We start from the raw sequence: 20,998 nt of genomic DNA on the forward strand, positions 1-20,998 counted from the left end.
GAGCTGGCATAATGCTTCGCAAGTCACCCAAATTAGCCGTTTACAACGAGAGTCTAGTCGTTTTCTTCAGAATCATAGAATGAAACAGCACAGGAGGCCATTCAGCCCATCGTGCCTGCGTCAGCTCTTTGAAAGAACTATCCAATTACTCTGCATCCCTTTCCCCATAGCCCTGCATAGTTCCTCGCTCGTGTCTTCAACTGTGAGCCTGGATAGTATCGGCGAGCTATTTGACTAGAAGCGATGGAGCCAATCCCAATCGTGTCCTCGCCAATGTTCCCTCGAATTTTCCCCCCTCCTTTAAACTTGCGCGGGATCGCTTCCAGCAGTAGCAGCTGGTGAGCAGCCTGTACGGGACCTCGTGCGACTGCACACCTCAGGGGGAACATTAGGCCCTGTCAAACATCCATGCAGGGAGCAGCCAGGCTGTGGGCAATAGTTGGGAACCCCTGGGTAGATTTTGTTATACCCCCACCCCCGAAACCCAACTGCAGCGTCCATTGCCACTGGCCGAGTGGCCATCAGCTGATGCAGCATAGATTGGGGACTGAACCAAAGACCCTCCCCCCTCCTATCGATGGGCTCCTCGTGGAGATTCCCCACCCCCCCCACCCCACCAAACCCGGCTTCATCCTGTTTTACATAACCTCAGGGTCTCCTGGTTGAGAGTTCAACATTCAGATCTGAACCTCTCAAATGACTGATTAGTCAACCCCCGTCTCCAAGCCTGGATCAGTGATTTTAAGCCCTGGACAGAGGTGGCTATGGTACCCTAATGGTTACGTGCCTGTGTCAGCTCTTTGAAAGAGCTATCCAATTAATGGCCTGTTTCTGTGCTGTAAATACTATGTGACGTTACACTTTGTGAAGACAGTCGTTGGTGTTTATTATTTACCCGACATATTTTCTTCCTTCCAAAGCTGATACCACAATTTTAAGGCCCTGAGTTTTCGGATTGTGGACTTTTAGATTAGTTTTAACGCAGATTTTCCCCATAGCTCTGCAAAACTTTTCCCCTTCAAATATTTATCCAATTCCTTTTGGAATGTTAATATTGAATCTGCTTGTGCCATCCTCAGGCAGTGCGATCCAGATCATAATAACTTGCTGCGTAAAAACAAATTCTCATCTCCCAATCTGCTTCTTTTGCCAATTATCTTAAATCTGTCCCCTCAGGTTACCTCCCCTCCTCCCCATTTAATGGCCTGGGTTTTGTATCTTTTTTTTTGCCTCTCCCAGGAGATCACATGGTTTCGGGTGGGGTGAAGAGTATATGTTGTGATACACAAGGTATCGTGATTGTGTGGCTCAGGATCGATGGACTAGATGTTCGTTTTATGTCCGTTATTTTTCGTATGTCGTATTCTATCAAAACCCATCATAATTTTGAACACCTCTATTAAATCTCCCCTCTTGGAACAATAAACAGCCTCAGTAACCTTACCCGCATGTTGCTGCTTCTTCCTGCCCACTGCGGCTCCGATGATCTCCAGTATGGCCTCCTCTGTGGCTCCGGACCGCAGCACGTCCCTCAGGGATACTTCGGTATTCCCGAAGAGGCACACCTGCACATTGAAACATAACCGGCAACTAAACAACGTGACCGTGGAAATCCAGAGAATTCCCGTGAAACACGGTCTAAGGAGGACTTGCAGTTTGAGGTTGCCTTCGTCTCCTGAATTCCAGACTTATTTAATTCAAGTTCCGGGGGAAAAATCGAGTGAAAATCAGCAGGGAGCAAACCTGGGTTAAAACTAAAATGGGAAGTCCACAATATGAAACATCAGGGCCTTAAAATTACTGAGATAGCCTCGGAAGGAAAAAAGTAAATATATCAGGTAACTAATAAACACCTACACCACTGTCCTCACAAAGTGTAATGTTACATAGAATGTACAGCACAGAAACTGGTCCACGCTGGTGTTTAAGCTCCACATGAGCCTCCTCCCACCTTACTTCATCAGCATAACCTTTTAGTCCTTTCTCCCTCATGTGTTTATCTAGTTTCTAGTGACTAGTGGGGTACCGCAAAGTTCTGTGCTGGGGCCCCAGCTGTTTACATTGTACATTAATGATTTAGACGAGGGGATTAAATGTAGTATCTCCAAATTTGCGAATGACACTAAGTTGGGTGGCAGTGTGAGCCGCGAGGAGGATGCTATGAGGCTGCAGAGCGACTTGGATAGGTTAGGTGAGTGGGCAAATGCATGGCAGATGAAGTATAATGTGGATAAATGTGAGGTTATCCACTTTGGTGGTAAAAACAGAGAGACAGACTATTATCTGAATGGTGACAGATTAGGAAAAGGGGAGGTGCAGAGACCTGGGTGTCATGGTACATCAGTCATTGAAGGTTGGCATGCAGGTACAGCAGGCGGTTAAGAAAGCAAATGGCATGTTGGCCTTCATAGCGAGGGGATTTGAGTACAGGGGCAGGGAGGTGTTACTACAGTTGAACAGGGCCTTGGTGAGGCCACACCTGGAGTATTGTGTACAGTTTTGGTCTCCTAAATTGAGGAAGGATATTCTTGCTATTGAGGGAGTGCAGCGAAGGTTCACCAGACTGATTCCCGGGATGGCGGGACTGACCTATCAAGAAAGACTGGATCAACTGGGCTTGTATTCACTGGAGTTCAGAAGAATGAGGGGACCTCATAGAAACGTTTAAAATTCTGACGGGGTTAGACAGGTTAGATGCAGGAAGAATGTTCCCAATGTTGGGGAAGTCCAGAACCAGGGGACACAGTCTAAGGATAAGGGGGAAGCCATTTAGGACCGAGATGAGGAGGAATTTCTTCACCCAGAGAGTGGTGAACCTGTGGAATTCTCTACCACAGAAAGTTGTTGAGGCCAATTCACTAAATATATTCAAAAAGGAGTTAGATGAAGTCCTTACTACTAGGGGAATCAAGGGGTATGGTGAGAAAGCAGGAATGGGGTACTGAAGTTGCATGTTCAGCCATGAACTCATTGAATGGCAGTGCAGGCTAGAAGGGCCGAATGGCCTACTCCTGCACCTATTTTCTATGTTTCTATCTTTCTATGTTTCTCCTTAAATGCATCTATGCTATTCGCTTAACTACATCTTGTGATCTATAAAAAAATTATTTGTTCACGGGATGTGGGCGTCGCTGGTAAGGCCAGCATTTATTGCCCATCCCTAATCGTCCTCGAGAAGGTGGTGGTGGGCCGCCTCCTTGAACCGCGGAGGGAAGGTAAAAGTCGACCACATTGCTGTGGGCCTGGAGTCACCGATAGGCTAGTCTGGGTAAGGGCAGCAGATTTCCTTCCTTAAAAAGGACATTAGTAAACCAGATGGGTTTTTACGACAATCTGGTCGTTCCAATATTACTGATACAAGCTTTTTATTCCAGATTTATTTAATTAACAGAATTTCAATTCCCCAGCTGCTGTGGTGGAACTTGAACTCTGGATCATTAATCCAGACCTAGTCCAGTAACATAACCACTATGCTACTGTATCCGATAACGAGTGCCACCTTCTAACCACTCTCTGGGTAAAGACGTTTCTCCCGAATTCCCCATTGGATTTATTAGTGACTATCTAGCTTGTATTTATGGCCCTTAGTTTTGGTCTCCCCACACAAGTGGAAACATAAGAACATAAGAAATAGGAACAGGAGTAGGCCATACTGCCCCTCAAGCCTGCTCCGCCATTCACTAAGATCATGGCTGATCTGATCATGGACTCAGTTCCACTTCCCCGCCCACTCCCCATAACCCCTTATCGTTTAAGAAACTGTCTTTGTCTGTCTTAAATTTATTCAATGTCCCAACTTCCACATCTCTGAGGCAGCGAATTCCACAGATTTACAACCCTCAGAGAAGAAATTCCTCCTCATCTCTGTTTTAAATGGGCGGCCCCTTATTCTAAGATCATGCCCTCTAGTTCTAGTCTTCCCCATCAGTGGAAACATCCTCTTTGCATCCACCTTGTCAAGCCCCCTCATAATCTTATACGTTTCGATAAGATCACCTCTCATTCTTCTGAATTCTAATGAGTAGAGGCCCAACTTACTCATAAGTCAACCCCCTCATCTCCGGAATCAACCTAGTGAACCTTCTTTGAACTGCCTCCAAAGCAAGTACCGTATATACTCGCGTATCATGCGACTTTTGAAGACCTAAATTGTAACCTAAATTTGGGGGGTCGCATGATACGCGAGATACAAAATTTGCGGGTGTGAAGTGCTGGCCAAGATTAGGCTGTTAAGCTGTTAAGCAGACCGTATCCACGCTGAATCTCGGCAGGTATCTCCTGGGCTGGATTGCAGCCTCTATTGTCACTTGTACTGTATCTTTGCTGTGGTCTAGAGATCGCCACCCACAACTCCCTCTGAAGTTTGCTGCATTATTAGAGGCTCCATCTATCTCAGCCCATGCTTCTTTTACCCGCAAACACAGTAGAGGCTGTGGCTGAACGATGCTCGTCAAGCCAGCTGGAATGATTGCTGTATCGGTGTTCGATTCGCGAACAGCTTTCACAGCAGAATCCACTCGATGTTTCATGATTCGGTTGTTAAGGTCTGTATTCGATCGTTGTTATGTGTTAGGGTACTTGTTACGTGTTGGGTACTTGTTAAACTTGTTTGAAAGCCTAGCCTAGTGGCATCTGGTATCTCAAAAAAGTGACTCGCATGATACATGAGATATATGATAAAATCATGTTTTGGGGACGAAAATTTAGGGGTCGCATGGTACGTGAGATCGTAGGATACGCGAGTATATACGGTAGATCCTTTTGTAAATATCTTCTCTACGTCTACCCCATCAAATCCTTTCATAATCTTGAAGACCTCTAACAGGACACCTCTCAATCTTGTCTTTTCTAGAGAAAAGAGCCCCAGCCTGTTCGATCTCTCCTGATAACCCCTCAGTTCTGGTATCATTCAAGTAAATCCTTTTTACACCTTCTCCAGTGGCTCCATATCCTTTTTATAACATATAGACCAGAATTGTACGCAGTACACAAAATGTGGTCGAATCAAGGTGCCATACAAGTTTAACATAATGTCTCTGCTTTTCAATTCTAACCCTCTAGAAATAACTCCCATTGCTTTCTTATTGCTTTTTTATGGCCTTATTAATCTGTGTCGCTACTTTTAGTGATCTGTATATTTGTACTTCGATCCCTTTACTCCGCTACACCATTTAGATTCTTATTTTCCAAGGGGGGAGGTGGGAAGATGGACCTGTACAGGCCGAATGGGTTGCTCCTCAAAAGAGCTGGAACGGGGGGGAAAAAAAGAGAGAGGAGGTTTGTTAGTGCTGTTGGGGAGGGTTTAAACTAATTTGGCAGAGGGATGGGCACTAGGATGTAGCATTAGAACGCAGAAACAAGGTGCACAAAGGATTAGGAGAGACAGATAGCACTAGAGTAAGAAATAGTACGGTAAATAGTTAGGTATGGTCAGACCATGAGAGAATACAAGGAGGTTTAAGATAGGTTTACAGTGCATGTGTGTGTGAATGAACAAAGTGTGGTAAATAATGTTGCTGAGCTGTAGGCTCAAATAGACACATGGGAATATGATGTTATGGTGATAACAGAGACCTGGCTCAAAAAAGGGCAGGATTGGGTAGTAAATATTCCTGGAATATTACAGGTGTTCAGGAAAGATAGCGAAGGAAAGAACGGAGGCAGGGTGGTAATATTGATGAGAGAGAATATTAGTGCTGGAGAGAGAGGATGTCCTGGAGGGGTCAAGGACAGTATCTAGTTGGTTAGATTTGAGAAACAATACAGGTGTCATTACACTATTAGGTGTATTCTATAGGCCACCAACTAGCGGGAAGGAGAGAGGAGCAAATTTGCAGGGAAATTACAGAGAGTGCAAGAACTATAGTAGTGATAATGGGGGACTTCAACTATCCCAATATAGACTGGGATAGTAATAGTGCAAAGGGGAGAGAGGGGCAAGAATTTCTGAAGTGTGTTCAGGAGAACTTTCTTGATCAGAACGAGAGAGGAGGCATTACTGGATCTGGTTCTGGGGAATGAGGTGGATCAAGTGGAGCAAGTGTCAGTAGGGGAACATTTAGGGAACAGTGATCATAGTATCATAAGGTTTAGATTAGCTACGGAAAAGGACAGGGAGAAATCGAGAGTAAAAATACTTAATTGAAGGAAAGCCAATTTCAGTGGGTTGAGAATGGATCTGGCCTGAGTAAATTGGATTCAAAGATTGGCAGGCAAAACTGAACAATGGGCTGCCTTTAAAGAGGAGATGGTTCGGGTACAGTCGAGGTGCATTCCCACAAGGGGGCAAGGTAGGGCAACCAAAGCCAGAGCTCCCTGGATGACGAAAGAGAGAGTGAGTAAGATGAAGCAGAAAGTATGACAGATGTCAGGTTGAGAATACAAGTGAAAACAGGCTAAATACAGAAAGTTCAGAAGGGAAGTGAAAAAGGAAATAAGAAGGGCAGAGAGAGTATGAGAATAGATTGTCAGTTAACATAATAGGGAATCCAAAAGCCTTCTATAGGCATATAAATATCAAACGAGCAGTAAGAGGGGTGGGGCCGATTAGGGACCAAAATGGAGACCTACACATGGAGGCAGAAGGTATGGCTGAGGTACTACATCAGTGCTTTGCATCTGTCTTCACCAAGGAAGATGCTGCCAAAGTCATAGTTAAAGAGGTAGTGGAGATACTGAATGGGTTAAAAATTGCTAAGGAGGAGGTACTAGGAAGGCTGGCTGTACTTAAAGTAGATAAGTCATCAGGACCGGATGGGATGCATCCTTGGATGCCGAGGGAAGTAAAGGTGGAAATCGCAGAGGTACTGGCCAGAATCTTCCAATCCTCCTTAGATACAGGGATGGTGCCAGAGGACTGGAGAGTTGCAAATGTGACTCCTTTGTTCAAAAAAGGGTGTAAGGTTAAACTCAGTAACTACAGGCCGGTCAATTTAACCTCGGTAGTGGGGAAGCTTTTAGAAAAATAATCCAGGACAAAATTAAGTCACTTGGATAAATATGGATTAATTAAGGAAAGCCAGCATGGATTTGTTAAGATCCCCCATAGCAGACTGGTCGTGAATGTAAAACCCCATGGGATCCAGAGCAAAGTGGAAAATTGGATCCAAAATTGGCTCAAAGGCAGGAAGCAAAGGGTAATGGTTGATGGTTGTTTTTGTGACTGGAATGCTGTTTCCATTGGCTCAGTACTAGGTCCCTTGCTTTTTGTGGTATACATCAATGATCTAGACTTGAAATATAGGGGGTATGATTAGGAAGTTTGCAGATGATACTAAAATCGGCTGTGTGGTTGATGATGAAGAAGAAAGCTATAAACTGCAGGAAGATATCAATAAACTGGTCAGGTGGGCAGAACAGTGGCTTCAAAGTGGCCTATTATGTGGCACTTTATCAACGCCTTTTGGAAGTCCATGTACAACACATCAAACGCACTACCCTCATCAATCCTCCTGGTTACCTCCTCAAAAAATTCAATCTAGTTAGTCAGACACGACCTTCCCTTAACAAAGCCGTGCTGACTCTCCTTGATTAATTCATGTCTTTCTAAATAAAGATTTGTCCTGTCCTTTAGAATTTTTTCCCGATAATTTTCCCACTACTGAGGTTAGGCTGACTGGCCTGTAATTCTCAGTCTATCCCTTTCTCCCTTCTTAAACAAAAGGTACCACATTTGCAATCCTCCAGTCCTCTGGCACCACTTGAAGCCAGAGAAGATTGGAAAATAATGGTCATAGCTTCTGCTATTTCCTCCTTTGCTTCGCTCAACAGCCTGGGATACATTTCATTTGGGCCTGGGGTCTTATCCACTTTCAAAGCTGCTAAACCCCTTAATACTTCTTGTCTCACTATGTTTATTTCATACTCTTCCTCAGCAATAGCAGTGTCTGCATCGCCCCTCTCCTTTGTGCAAACAGACGCAAAGTATTCATTAAGAACCATACCCACATCTCCCGCCTCCACACACACAGATTACCCTCAAGGTCTCTATTAGGTCCTACCCTTTCTTTAGTTATCCTCTTGCTCTTAATACATTTATAAAACATCTTTGGGTTTTCCTTGATTTTACTTGCCAAGAATTTTTCATGCTCTCTCTTTGCTTTCCTAATATCGCTTTTAATATCACCCCTGCACTTTCTACACTCCTCCAGAGATTCTACAGTATTGAGCCCTCGGTATCTGTCATAAGCCTCCCTTTTTTTCTTTATCCTACCCTGTATGTCCCTTGACATCCAGGGGGCTCTAGATTTGTTCGTCCCACCCTTTTTCTTTCAGGGCATATATTTGGTCTGAACCCTCCGGATCTCCTCTTTGACTGCCTCAACTGCTCCGACACTGATTTAGCTTCAAGTAGCTGTTTCCAGTCCACTATGGCCAAATCACCTCTCAGCTTAGCAAAGTTGGCTTTTCCCTAATTTAGAACTTTTATTCCTGGTCTACACTTGTCCTTTTTCAAAACTACCTTAAATCTAACTGAATTATGGTCACTAGCATCTAACTGCTCTCCCACTGATACCCCTTCCAGAACAGTGACGAGGAGAGTGATCGACTTCAAGAAGACATTGACAGGCTGGTGAAATGGGAAGACACATGGGAGATGAAATTTAACGCAGAAAAGTGCACATTGATACATTTTGGTAGGAAGAACGAGGAGAAGCAATATAAACTAAAGGGTACAATTCTAAAAGGGGTGCACGGACAGAGAGACCAAGGGGTATATGTGCACAAATCATTGAAGGTGGCAGGGCAGGTTGAGAAAGCGGTTAAAAGAGCATATGGGATTCCTGATTTCATAAATAGAGGCACAGAGTACAAAAGCAAGGAAGTTATGAAGAACCTGTATAAAACACTGGTTTGGCCTCAACTGAAGTAGTGTGTTCAATTCTGGGCACCGCACTTTAGGAAGAATTTGAAGGCCTTAGAGAGTGTGAGAGAAGATTTACGAGAATGATTTCAGGGATGAGGGACTTCAGTTGCGTGGATAGACTGGAGAAGCTGGAGTTGTTCCCCTTAGAGCAGAGAAGATTGAGAGCAGATTTGATAGAGGTGTTCAAAATCATGAAGGGTCTAGACAGGGTAGATAGAGAGAAACTGTTCCCATTGGTGGAAGGGTCGAGAACCAGATGACACAGATTTAAGGTGATTGGCAGAAGAACCAAAGGCGACATGAGGAAAATCGTAGCGAGTGGTTAGGATCTGGAATGCACTGCCTGAAAGGGTGGTGGGGGCAGATTCAATTGTGGTTTTCAAAAGGGAATTGGATAAGTACCTAAAGGAAAAAAATGTGCAGGGCTATGGGGAAAGAGCAGGGGAGTGGGACTAGCTGAGGTTCTCTTGCACGGGCTGAATAGCTTCCTTCTAACCTGTAAACATTCTATGATTCCAATAATAAGTTATTAATAATAACTTATTTATATAGAGCCTTTAACACAGTAAAATGTCCCAAGGCGCTTCACAACATATTAGATATTTTATGTGGCCTTCTTACACTTCCTTCCAAAATGTACCACCTCACACTTCTCGATATTGAAGTTCATTTGCCAATTGCATGTCCATTCTGCAAGTTTATTAATATCTTGCTGTATTTTGTCACTGTCCTCCTCTGTATTAGCTACAGCCCCCAATTTGGTGTCATCCTCCAATTTTGAAAAAGTACTTCTGATTCCAGAGTCCAAATGTTTTATGTAAATGGTTAGCGGTCCCAGCACCGATAGCAGTGGAACACCACTTGCCAGCATTTGTCAATCCGACTAACTGCTTTTAACCCCCACTCGCTGTTTTCTGTTGTGTAGCCAGTTTCTGTACTGTGCAATGCATCAAAATCATTTGGAGCAATTCCGGATGGGGAAATGGGATGGGGGAAGCTGATCCACCTCGGATCAGCAGGCCTGAACAGCCACCCCTCAGGGAGGGCAAACTAAAAGGCCCAGTGTCCGGGCCCCTTACCTTCAGGTTGCCATCGGCGGTGATCCTTAGTCGATTGCAGGAGCCACAGAAATGTTCGGACATGGAGGTGATGAATCCAATCTGGCCCTGGAAGTGAGGCACTTTGTAAGCCTGTGGGAAGTTACGGGAGGGAAAAGATGAAAGGTAAAAGTCCTGGAGGTGAATTCTCGCCGCTCACAAATATCCAAAAGCATTCCTGGGAGTCAGATTCCCTTTTTTTTTTTGCTTTCAAGGCTCGCCCTTCCTGCTAGCTGACCCTTGAGTGGGGAAAAAGTCCGCGTGTGGTGGGTGTAGGTCATGGTGGGACAGCTTCAGGCTTGCTCCCAAGGCCTCTGAGATAATTAGACCACAAGAACTAAGGAGTGGAAATTGTCCCCCTCCTTAAGCTCCATTACCACCTCCAAGAGGCAGTAATGGGACGGAGAGGCCTCACCGACTGGGGGCAGACAGATGGGGTGACCCTTCCTATGTTGCCCCGGGCCGGGAGCGGCAGGAATGGGTTTCCGCGCTGCCCGTTGGGCACGCACCGACCCCGCGGGGAATTGCCCCGAAGGAGCAGAGCCCCCGACAGCTTTCCCCTGCGGGAAGCCGTGTACACCTGGGCGGCCTTAAAGGGGAGGGCACTCTGCCGCGGTCGCCATCTTATTTTAATTGTCGGCTGACTGCCAGGTTGGCCCGGCAATGGTGACCACGGGTTCGGTCAGGCCACCATCAGGCAGCCCGGCAGCCCCTCTTGGGCGCCAGACCGCTGGCCCGGCCAAAACCCTCCCTGGTGGGCCTAACTAAACCCCATGCAGAGTCTATAGCGGCCCTCGCAGATCGGATTCATCACCTCCATGTCCGAACAGAAAGGGAAGGATGTTGTGACGCGTCAGCGTGACGCTGATGTCCGAGAGGGACGGCTGCCCCGCTCCAAGGGAACTTACGCCCCTCAACACCATCCCAACTGGAAATAAACACCAAAGAGGTGAATATCGGTCCAATAAGCCCCCCACCCACGGATTGGGGCGGAGACAGACCGAAGGAATCAGCGAGTGCGCTTACATTCTGGCTGGGGGGCAAATTTGGCCCTGAAATAGCTCCGGTATTCCCTTCAACTGACTCTACTGGAGTCACCCCGGCTGCCCTGGGGTACCTCGCCCAAGATCTAGTCTTCACTTGAGTGCCTGGAGAGTGTTGGTGGGTAGCAGGCTATTCGACCATAGAGGGCGGGGGGGGGAGGGAGCCGTGCAACCCAGCCCGAACAGTGGGCTTGACTGCGCACCCTCTACAATCGAATAACCTGACACTCTCAGTCCAGGCTGGGTAGAGATGGGCAATACCAGCTTCCCCTCAGAGAATCCCAAGACATTCCACCTAGCAGATCGGACATGAAGCAACGAAACTCATTCCGACCGCGTCACGCAACAACAGCTTGCATTCATATAGCGCCTATAACGCAGCAAAACGTCCCAAGGCGCTTCACAAGAATGATTATCAAACAAAATTTGACACCGAGCCGCAGGAGGCGATATTAGGACAGGTGACTAAAAGTTTGGTAAGAGTTAAGTTTAAGGACAGGGAGGAGAGAGAGGCAGAGAGATTTAGGGAGGGAATTCCAGAGCTTAGGGCTTAGGCAACAGAAGGCACAGCCACTCATGGCGGAGCGATTAAAATCGATTTGGAAATGGTTAGAGAGATAGGGAGGGACAAGGCCATGGACGGATTTGAAAACAAGGATGATAATTGCCTTGAGATTGAGGCAACGTAGGTGCAAGTAACATACAATCAATCCACAGCCAGCTAGCTTCAGACCCCAGTACAGAAGCTGTATGGTGTCAGGCTGTAGATCCTGTGTGTGAACTTTCTCATTACTAAGTCCAAATTTTTTAAAAGTCAATATTAAAAGTAGTTTTTAAAACTCGTTTTTTTTACTTGGTATTTTTCAGATTTTTTTTTAAAAACTGGATGGAACCCTAAAAACCAGGGTAAATTTGGTGAAAAAAACCCCCCAAAATTTAGACCAATACTAAACTTCAGGAAGACAAGCAAGAGATTGGCTAAAAGACACAGTTATATTAAGTAACAGCCCACAATTATTTACACAGTTCACAGACGCCAATTCTATGGTCTTTGACTGCAGTTCCCAAAGTTCAGGTTTTTATTTCTAGGCGCTTTTTATTTGTGAACCTGTAAGGTCGGCACCATTGTGGGCAAGAAAGGGGGACTTTGCAGAGCAGTGAGATTTGTAAAAAAGCAAAGGATGCTGAAAATCTGAAATAAAAACCGAAAATTCTAGAAACACTCAGCAGGTCAGACAGCATCTGTGGAGAGAGAAACAGAGTTAACGTTTCAGGTCGATGAACCTTCGTAAGAATTGGAAAAAGTTAGAGGGGCAACAGATTTTAAGCAAGTGTAGGGGCAGGGAAAGAGGGGGTGGAAGAGGGGAATAAAGAACAGTCACAGAAACTGGATACACAACAGAAAACAGAGAGCAAGGGTTAAAGGTCGTTGGTCAGATTGGCAAATGGTGGGAAGTGGTGTTCCACAGGGATCGGTGCTGGGACAACTGCTGTTCACCATTTACACAAACGATTTGCCTCACCATTGGTGGCCCAATTGCAACTTACGATTTGTAAGTTCAGTGCGCAGTTCCCCATCTTTAAAGCTGCACATAGCAGCATGCTTGGCTCAGTGTAGGACTCTGGCAGCTCAATCAGCAGGTCCAGTACGCAATCTAGGTTGATGCTCCAATGCAGTGCTGAGGGAGTGCTGCACTACCGGTGGTGAAATATCCCAAGGCACTATTTGATGTAGAGCGGGGGAATGCTGACCAACATTTATCCCTCAACCAACACCACAAAGACAGATTTAATCGCCTTGCTATGTGCAGATTGACTGCCACATTTGTCTGCATGCCAAATATAGCTACTTGTTGGCCATAAAGCGCTTTGGGGCGTTCGGAGGACGTGAAGAGCACGGTATTAAAAGTAAGTACTTGCATACTTTTCCAAACTGCTGAAAGAATCACCTGAAGTTACCTCCTGGTCAGGATTTAGCCCTGCAATCGGATCCTGGAATGCGCACACATCAGTGACATCATCACGCCCGCTGCACGATCCACATTCGGTGCCATTATCCACGGGTGTGATGAGATCACTAATCCACACGCGTCCCAGGACCCACGTAAACCAGGGAGAATCCGGAGGGAACTGCTTTTGACTGGTGAACAAAAACTGCAAACCTAGCGTTAAAAAAACCCCCCACTATTTTAACACACTTATTTTAAAGATATGATGACGGCAGTACGGGAACTGGAATAAATTCCCACGTTTTACAGCTAGCGCTCCTAAATCAAGAAAAGCACAGGCGGTACAGAAAAAAAAAGTTCCTCTTTTATGCTCTGGGGATGTGGCTGTTGGTATTTACTGCCCAGTGTCCCGAGAGAATCAAAGGCCAAACACATTGTGTGGGGACTGGGGTAGGGGTGGCAGGTTCCCTTCCCTGAAGGATACTCAAGCAGGTGGGGTTTCCATGGTTATTTTATCTGGTGCCAGCCCACAAATTACCAGATTTATTGAATTTAATTTCACAACTTGGAACGTTGGGATTTGAACTCCTTCAACCTCTGCGTTGCTCGACCTTAACCGTAACTAGGCTACTGTACCAGAGCGTTCTCTGCCCCCAACCAGCTTGACCTCAATCTCAGAAAAGTCCATCAGTGTTTAACTAATTTGCCACTTCGACAATCCTGTACAGTCGATCGGATCGAGTGGGACGTGGCCTCATGCCCACCGGGATTGGGAGGGGGAGGGAAGGTGGAAAGTGGCTTAGGCCTTCCCCAAGTTCAGTTTGGCCAATTATTTGTGCAGATTGTAGGGAGAGGAGCCTTGTGTCCGTCACTCTGAGATTAAGAGAGTAAGTGGCAAATTTCTTGAACCCAATGCAGAAAGTTCTGGAAATGCACTGCAGCGCAGTTAGCTCTCAAAGAGATAAAAGACACAAGAACAGGAGTAGACCTATCAGCCCCTCGAGCCTGTTCCGCCATGCAATGAGATCATGGCTGATCTGTATCTTAACTCCATCCACCTGCCTTGGCTCCAGATCCTTTTTTGCCCTTGGCTAGCAAAAATAAACGGGTTAAAGTCTTGGCATCGAGATACCTTTTGACTGAGCACAAAGGATCTTTTCTCTTTTTAAACAGGCCTGTAGTGGCAAAATTTTCTGCATCCATTAGTCTGGTCTCAATCCAAACCCAGATGTCAGAGGATTGTGTGTAACGGTTTTGTTGTACAAAAGACTTACTGTGACCTTGAAGTACAGTCTCCCCTCATTAATAATTATTAGGTCTCTTAACTTGTTAAAAAAAACAAATGGATCAGAGAAGCGTTGAGAACTTGCCGACACATTTATGGGCTTTCGGCCTTGATCCCACCCCTTTCTGGACATGGCCCAGGATCAGAACGGCGCTGGGCAGGAACATTAACAGATGCCAGAGCTGGCCAAGGGCCTGCAGAATGAGTGGGTGTTGAACCTAGACTATGGAACGGGTTCACAGCCTGCATGCAACCTGGTGACAAGCCGAGGATAGAATAATCAAATCTGGTCTGTGGATGGAGCAGGCTCTTGGGCCTAGTGGCCTTTTCTGGCTCAGGTGCGGGTCTCACTGCTCTTGGCGCGCTGTGATTGGTGCGCCAGTTCACACGTTCACGCTATTTACTGTCACTGCCATTTCACAATGAAGAGAAATAAAGAACAAAAAAGAAGGAAAGAAAAAAGGAAACAAATAAAGAGAGAAAGAAACCATTGCATTTTTATAGCGCCTTTCACGACCTCTGGACGCCTAAAACACTTTACAGCCAATGAAGTGCTTTCAGAGTGTAGTCAAAGGCGAGAGTGCTGCCACCTAGCCACAGTTGACACCATTGAATAGGTTAATGGCCTCATTAAAAGGGACTCGGAACTCCTACACAGCAAGCAAGCCCCAGGTGGGCAGAGGAAACGTTTCACCGACACCCGCAAAGCCTCCCTGATAAAATGCAACATCCCCACTGACATCTGGGAGTCCCTGGCCCAAGTCCGCCCTAAACGGTGGAAGAGCATCCGGGAAGGCACTGAGCACCTCGAGTCTCATCGCCGAGAGCTTGCAGAAATCAAGCGCAGGCAGCGGAAGGAGCGTGCGGGAAACTAATCCCAACCACCCTTTCCCTCAACCACTGTCTGTCCCACCTGTGACAGAGATTGTAATCCCCGTATTGGACTGTTCAGTCACCTGAGATCTCACTTTCAGAGTGGAAGTAAGTCTTCCTCGATTTCGAGGGACTGCCTATGATGATGATGATGATGATGAAAAGGGACTTAGTGCGAACAAGGTTTTACAACTCTTTTGGGGGGAACAAAATAAACATTAGATCAAGTGCCCCCCCCGATCTGGGGGACACTCCAGACACTTAATTGCCCTCTTTTTTCATATTTTTTTGTGTTTTTTTTAATTTTTTGGGGGCATTAAAATTACATATTTTACAAGTGCCCCCTATAAAAGGGGAGGGGGACACTAAAACCCCGGCAATTAAAACAAATTAAACTTTAAAACATGTAAAATCAAATTAAAATTTGGTTGCCGGGGGTGATAATGCACTCCAGTACCCCCGGCGTCCACCTCTCGCGTACCGGTGGACACCACGTGCTCCATCTCCAGGGACACCCTGGCCCGGATGCAAGCATGGAAGAGAGGCAGGCAGTCAGGCTGAACGACCCCCTCGACCGCCCGCTTCCTGGACCGGCTGATGGCCCCCTTGGCCATGCCCAGGAGCAGACAAGGTTTTACACAGAGGAAATGAAACCTGCAGGTGTCTTAATTACTGTTTAGAAATTTAGGGACTGCCCACTTGGACAGCAGGTGACCCTCCCTCCCCCTCCCCTCACCTGGATAATTGCACTCACCTTTGCGGTGTCGGAGGTTCCTGAAGGCAGCAGCTCCAGCTCGGGCCACCTCTGCTGGATGGTGCCCAGCATCTCCTGGTAGCTCACCATCTTCTTAAAATTCCACTTATTGCCTAGCAAAACAAACAGCAAAGATAACAGGAGCCGCACAGAGCGTGACCACGTCAGACCCAATCCCAGGCAACCTTTTCTTTTGTGTTAGCCAGATGCACAGAAATTCACTGTCCCCAAACTAAACTGAGAAAACCCAAAGCCGGTGCTTGGGTGGGGACTGCGTGTTGGAGCCCCGGTGACAGTGGGCGAGTCTGCACCCATGGTGTTGACCTTTCACCTTCTCCTAGGCTCCTGGAACAGTGCTTTCTGTCTCCATTTCTCCCTACCTCACCCCCAACACCGTAGCTCTTCACACGTTCTCTATGCTTCGTAAATGTCTTTGACTTCCTCTCATTTTACCTCGAGTGAATATCACTTCGCCATTTAACCGTATCTGCTTGTCCATTTAAGCACTTTATAGACCTTTCTACTCTCTCCCCCGGGGCGGCTGCTGGGTGTTTGCACTCCATTTTAATCGCTCCACCATTGGCGGCCGTGCCTTTGGCTTCCAAGGCCCTAAGCTCTGGCATTCCCTCCCTATATCTCGTGTGTAACTGAAGGCTTGAGCAGACTCTGGATAGACGCCAGCCCACCCTACCCCATAGCAATGGCTTATTCGACTGCTAACTACCATCTGGAAAGCTTCATTAGGAAGGAAAAAGGGAAAGGGAGGGGTAGCCTTTCCACAGCTGACACGATTAAATTTAACAACGCATTAATAAAATTTTACAATTTAATGGTATTGGGCAGCTGTATAACAAATTCTCTTTAAAGTTTTACAGCCTAGTCGGGTGGAACCAAAATCCGAGCAGGAGAGGATATATTTAAGCACGTCCGCAATTGGCAGACATTCTAAAATTCCAGGTACCCGAGCGTGCCGTCGACAAGATGCACTGCAGCAACTCGCCAAGGCTCCTTCGACAGCTCCTCCCAAACCCGCGACCTCTACCACCTGGAAGGACAAGGGTAGCAGGCGTATAGGAACACCATCATCTGCAACGTCCCCAAGTTACACACCACCCTGACTTGGAAATATATTGCTGTTCCCTCATTGTCGCTGGGTCAAATTCCTGGAACTCCCTCCCTACCTTCACCACACGGGCTGCAGCGGTTCAAGGCGGCGGCTCACCACCATCTTCTTAAGTGCAAATAGGGACGGCCTTGTCAGTGACGCGCACATCCCATGTACAAATAAAAAAAAACGCAGGTGGAGGTACGTCACCCCACCAACCTGAGAACACAAGAACATAATAGGAGCAGGAGTTGGCCACCAGGCCCCTCGAGCCTGCTCCGCTATTTAATTAGATCGTGGCTGATCTGATCATGGACTCAGCTCCACTTCCCTGCTCTGGCAAAGGGATGCACGGTAGCTGGCCCAATGGTCTAGTGGGTGAAAGGCACTGTGTGAAGCTTCAGCCTGGCAGAAGCTCCCTGATCTGTGCAGGATTAGCCAGTCTCTGCTGGAGTGACGGCTCGATTTGTACAATTAGTCTCACCGCCCCGGAGCTAGAGAAGGAAAACTCAGTCTCGGTCAATTATTCCCGGTGGGAAACATGGGCGCCTGGACCTTGGGCAAGGGCTCGCCTACAACGTACCCATGGTTAAACATGGTTGAATGGGGAGAAATGACAACATGCTGCGATGCAGAGGGACCTGGGGGTCCTTGTGCATGAATCCCAAAAAGTTAGTTTGCAGGTGCAGCAGATAATCAGGAAGGCGAATGGAATGTTGGCCTTCATTGCGAGAGGGATGCAGTACAAAAGCAGGGAGGTCCTGCTGCAACTGTATAGGGTATTGGTGAGGCCGCACCTGGAGTACTGCGTGCAGTTTTGGTCACCTTACTTAAGGAAGGCTATACTAGCTTTGGAGGGGGTAGAGAGACGATTCACTAGGCTGATTCCGGAGATGAGGGGGTTACCTTATGATGATAGATTGAGTAGACTGGGTCTTTACTCGTTGGAGTTCAGAAGGATGAGGGGTGATCTTATAGAAACATTTAAAATAATGAAAGGGATAGACAAGATAGAGGCAGAAGGTTGTTTCCACTGGTCGGGGAGACTAGAACTAGGGGGCACAGTTGAGAAGGAATTTCTTCTCCCAGAGGGTTGTGAATCTGTGGAATTCTCTGCCCAGGAAGCAATTGAGGCTAACTCATTGAATGTATTCAAGTCACAGATAGATAGATTTTTAACCAATAAGGGAATTAAGGGTTACGGGGAGCAGGCGGGTAAGTGGAGCTGAGTCCACGGCCAGATCAGCCATGGCGGAGCGGGCTCGAGGGGCTGGATGGCCTGTTCCATGTTCTTATGTTCTCCCGCGGCACTATTTCGAAGAAGAGCAGGAGAGCTCTCCTTGCTGTCCCGGCCAACATTCTTAGGGGAGGACGAAAACCCCCTCATTTTACCCAGAAGGAAAAGGACTGTGGGATCAGTCTGTGCTGTGAATTGAAACCGATACAGTTTGACCTTGGCAGAGCAGTGATTGGACGGGGGAGGACACCGGAGGGCCAATGGTGGGACAGAGTCAGCCCGAAGCATGGGGCTTTCAAGCCAATGGGAGAGCACTTGCTCGAAAACTGTGGGACTGACTCATCGCCATTATCGGGCTATTGTCTTCCCCATGTTTACACTATGGAAGGAAATTATGCAGACCTTCAGAAACCAGGGAACCCAAAACAACCCAAGGGCCTACACAATGGCTACAGGAGGCCAACGAAATCAACACCCACTCAAACCTTGAATAGGTTAACATCAGTGGAAAAAAACCCGCAATAATCTAAAACTGCTGCATTTTTCAAAATCACAAAGCCCACCAATGGGAAGAATCGATTTCAGCAGGAGAGGCGGACTGGATAATCTGGCTATAAAAAGGGGTTTCTGACATAGTGGGTGGTTCCCTGCCCTCGATCCAACAACCAGCAAGTCTCTTGACACTGAAGGAAAACCAGTGTCCGAAGACACCGAAGATAGAAGAAACAAACCACCAGACTACAGAAGGCACAGTAGTGAGTATAACCTCTGGTCCCCGGAACTCCCAACTCAGTTAGGCCAGGAAAGGTGGGAGGTTGGGCATTGTACTGCTAAACTTGTGTAAAGATTTTTGTTGTGTTCGTTAGTGGGATTTAGGGGGATTGTTTTGTTGGTCTATCTTCGGTGTCAGGCCAGGCATAAGCTGTGAGGGCAGAAGCCCAGAGAGAGACACCCAAGGCACAACAACACTCCCCGAGAACCCCTTACAGAACATGGTGACTGCGGCAGGACATAAGCAAACAGGAGATGTTAATATAACAGATGAGGTGATGAGAGGAAACTAAAATGGAGGAGAGAATTTCTTCATACATTTTTGGCAAGGTGAACCTCACCAAACCTTGGGTGCAAGCCCTCACTCGGGCAGAGCGCCCAGTGGATGCTGCTGCCCAGTGGACAGCAGGGAAGGACCACAACCGCAGGGTGGAAAAGGCCATCTGGCTTACCTGCTTCACCCGCCAAGTCCGAAAACTCGACCAGCGGGTGAAGGACTTGGAACAGAGTCTTCAGAAATCAGAGGAGCTCTCTGCTAGCCGGGCTGCGGTTGGGGACAACCTGCTGGCCGGGGACAACCTGCTGGCCGAATTAGCTGGGGAGCAGCAAGGGAAGAGGCAGTTGGAGGAGACCTTCTGATATAGCCGGGACTATCTTCAGTGTCAGGTCACTGAGGCCAAGGGTAGTGAGGGGTTCCTCCAGGAACAGAACTCTCGGTACACCCAGAAAATTTGGGAACTAGAGAATAAATTAAAAGACGTACAGGCAGCCTATAAAGTGGCCAGTAGCAGTGAATTTGCAGATCACGGTCCCTGCCAGGAGAGGATTAAAACTCTCACCCACGCTCTATCCCAGGCAAAGGGGATGGTCGCCCTGATAGGACCTGGAGTGTCCACAGGGGACAAAGAAGAGTATTGGGGGGTAGAGGAGAATCCAAAGGCAAGAGACGCCCGACCACCTCCTGAGGCACCGGTGGTTTGTCCGGTGGGGTACCAGGAGGAGCGGGGCGCGCAGGAAGTAGCATACCCAGGGCTGGGGGCAGGACCAATGTGTCCCGCTCGGCAGCAGGGATGTGAGGCTCCAGCCGAGGGTCAGTTAAAGGCTGGATCAGGCGACCAGGCACTGTCTGCTGCACCGGGTATGGTGAGACAGCCGGTGGTAGAAGTACCAGCGCAGAAAGATCCTGAACAAGGGCGGATGTGCCCGGTCAGGCAGCGCAAGTATGGTCCTCCACAGACAGGTGGCCAAGGTCGGGGAGCGCTGGAGAGCGACTTTATTATTCCCCACGGAGTTCAATCACTCAGGGCCATGGTGGCCCACTTGGCCAAACTCACTCGCAGCGGGGACCCGTCTATCCACTTCATGGAGGTGATGCAGGCAGGGGAAATTAATGGGTGCCAAGCTGCTGCTCTTCTCTCTGGACAGCAAATTGTACCAGGCCCTACCGGTAGAATGCCGGAGGGGGCAGCGCACATTTACTGAGGTCCAGAAGGCTGGCCCTGAGGCTATGGGCTTCGATGACGGCAGTCCTTTCGAACGGGTCGAAAGGACAAGGCAGCTCGCAGGGGAAAACCCCGCAGGCGTTTGCAGACAGGCTGTGGGTGGTATACCACGCAGCCTGTGGGGAGCTTCTCGACCAGGCAAATCTTTCCGCGGTATAGACTGGCCGCTGGCTGAGGATGCTGGTGGCAAACTGCTTGCCCCGGCTCAAGGCCAGGGCAGAACTGTGGTTCGATTCCCGGGACCCCAACCTCACCGAGGAAGCAGTGGTCAGGCAACTGGCACTGGTCCAACGGAATGGAGGAGGGGAGGAGGAGAAAACCTCCAAAGGTCGGGCAAATGAAGTAAAACCCAACTCGATTCCCAAAAGGGAATGGCACCAGGAGGGTGACCGCTCATCTGTTAAGGAGGGAGTGTGCTGCGGGTGCAGGAAAGCTGGGCATTTTAAAAGGGATTGCAGGAGCCCAGTAAAGAGATATGGGGGGAGAAGTCCTTCAGGAGCCGCCTAGAGTGGGGGA

The 20,998-nt window shown here is 47.7% G+C and overlaps 1 protein-coding gene across 6 annotated transcripts in view; it reads right to left on the reverse strand.

Annotated features, from left to right (window-relative positions):
* Positions 1-20,998, reverse strand: part of mocs1 (molybdenum cofactor synthesis 1) — a 71,015-nt gene that overhangs the window by 23,833 nt on the left and 26,184 nt on the right. For all 6 annotated transcript variants that reach the window (XM_070885713.1, XM_070885709.1, XM_070885710.1 and 3 more), the window contains exons 7-9: positions 15,868-15,980; positions 9,946-10,056; positions 1,445-1,565 (exon numbers count right to left, since the gene is read on the reverse strand). In XM_070885713.1, the coding sequence (XP_070741814.1) occupies positions 1,445-1,565; positions 9,946-10,056; positions 15,868-15,980 (345 nt within the window). The remainder of the gene's footprint in view (positions 1-1,444; positions 1,566-9,945; positions 10,057-15,867; positions 15,981-20,998) is intronic.

Source organism: Pristiophorus japonicus, chromosome 7 (genome assembly GCF_044704955.1).
Source record: "Pristiophorus japonicus isolate sPriJap1 chromosome 7, sPriJap1.hap1, whole genome shotgun sequence".
Taxonomy (NCBI): domain Eukaryota; kingdom Metazoa; phylum Chordata; class Chondrichthyes; family Pristiophoridae; genus Pristiophorus; species Pristiophorus japonicus.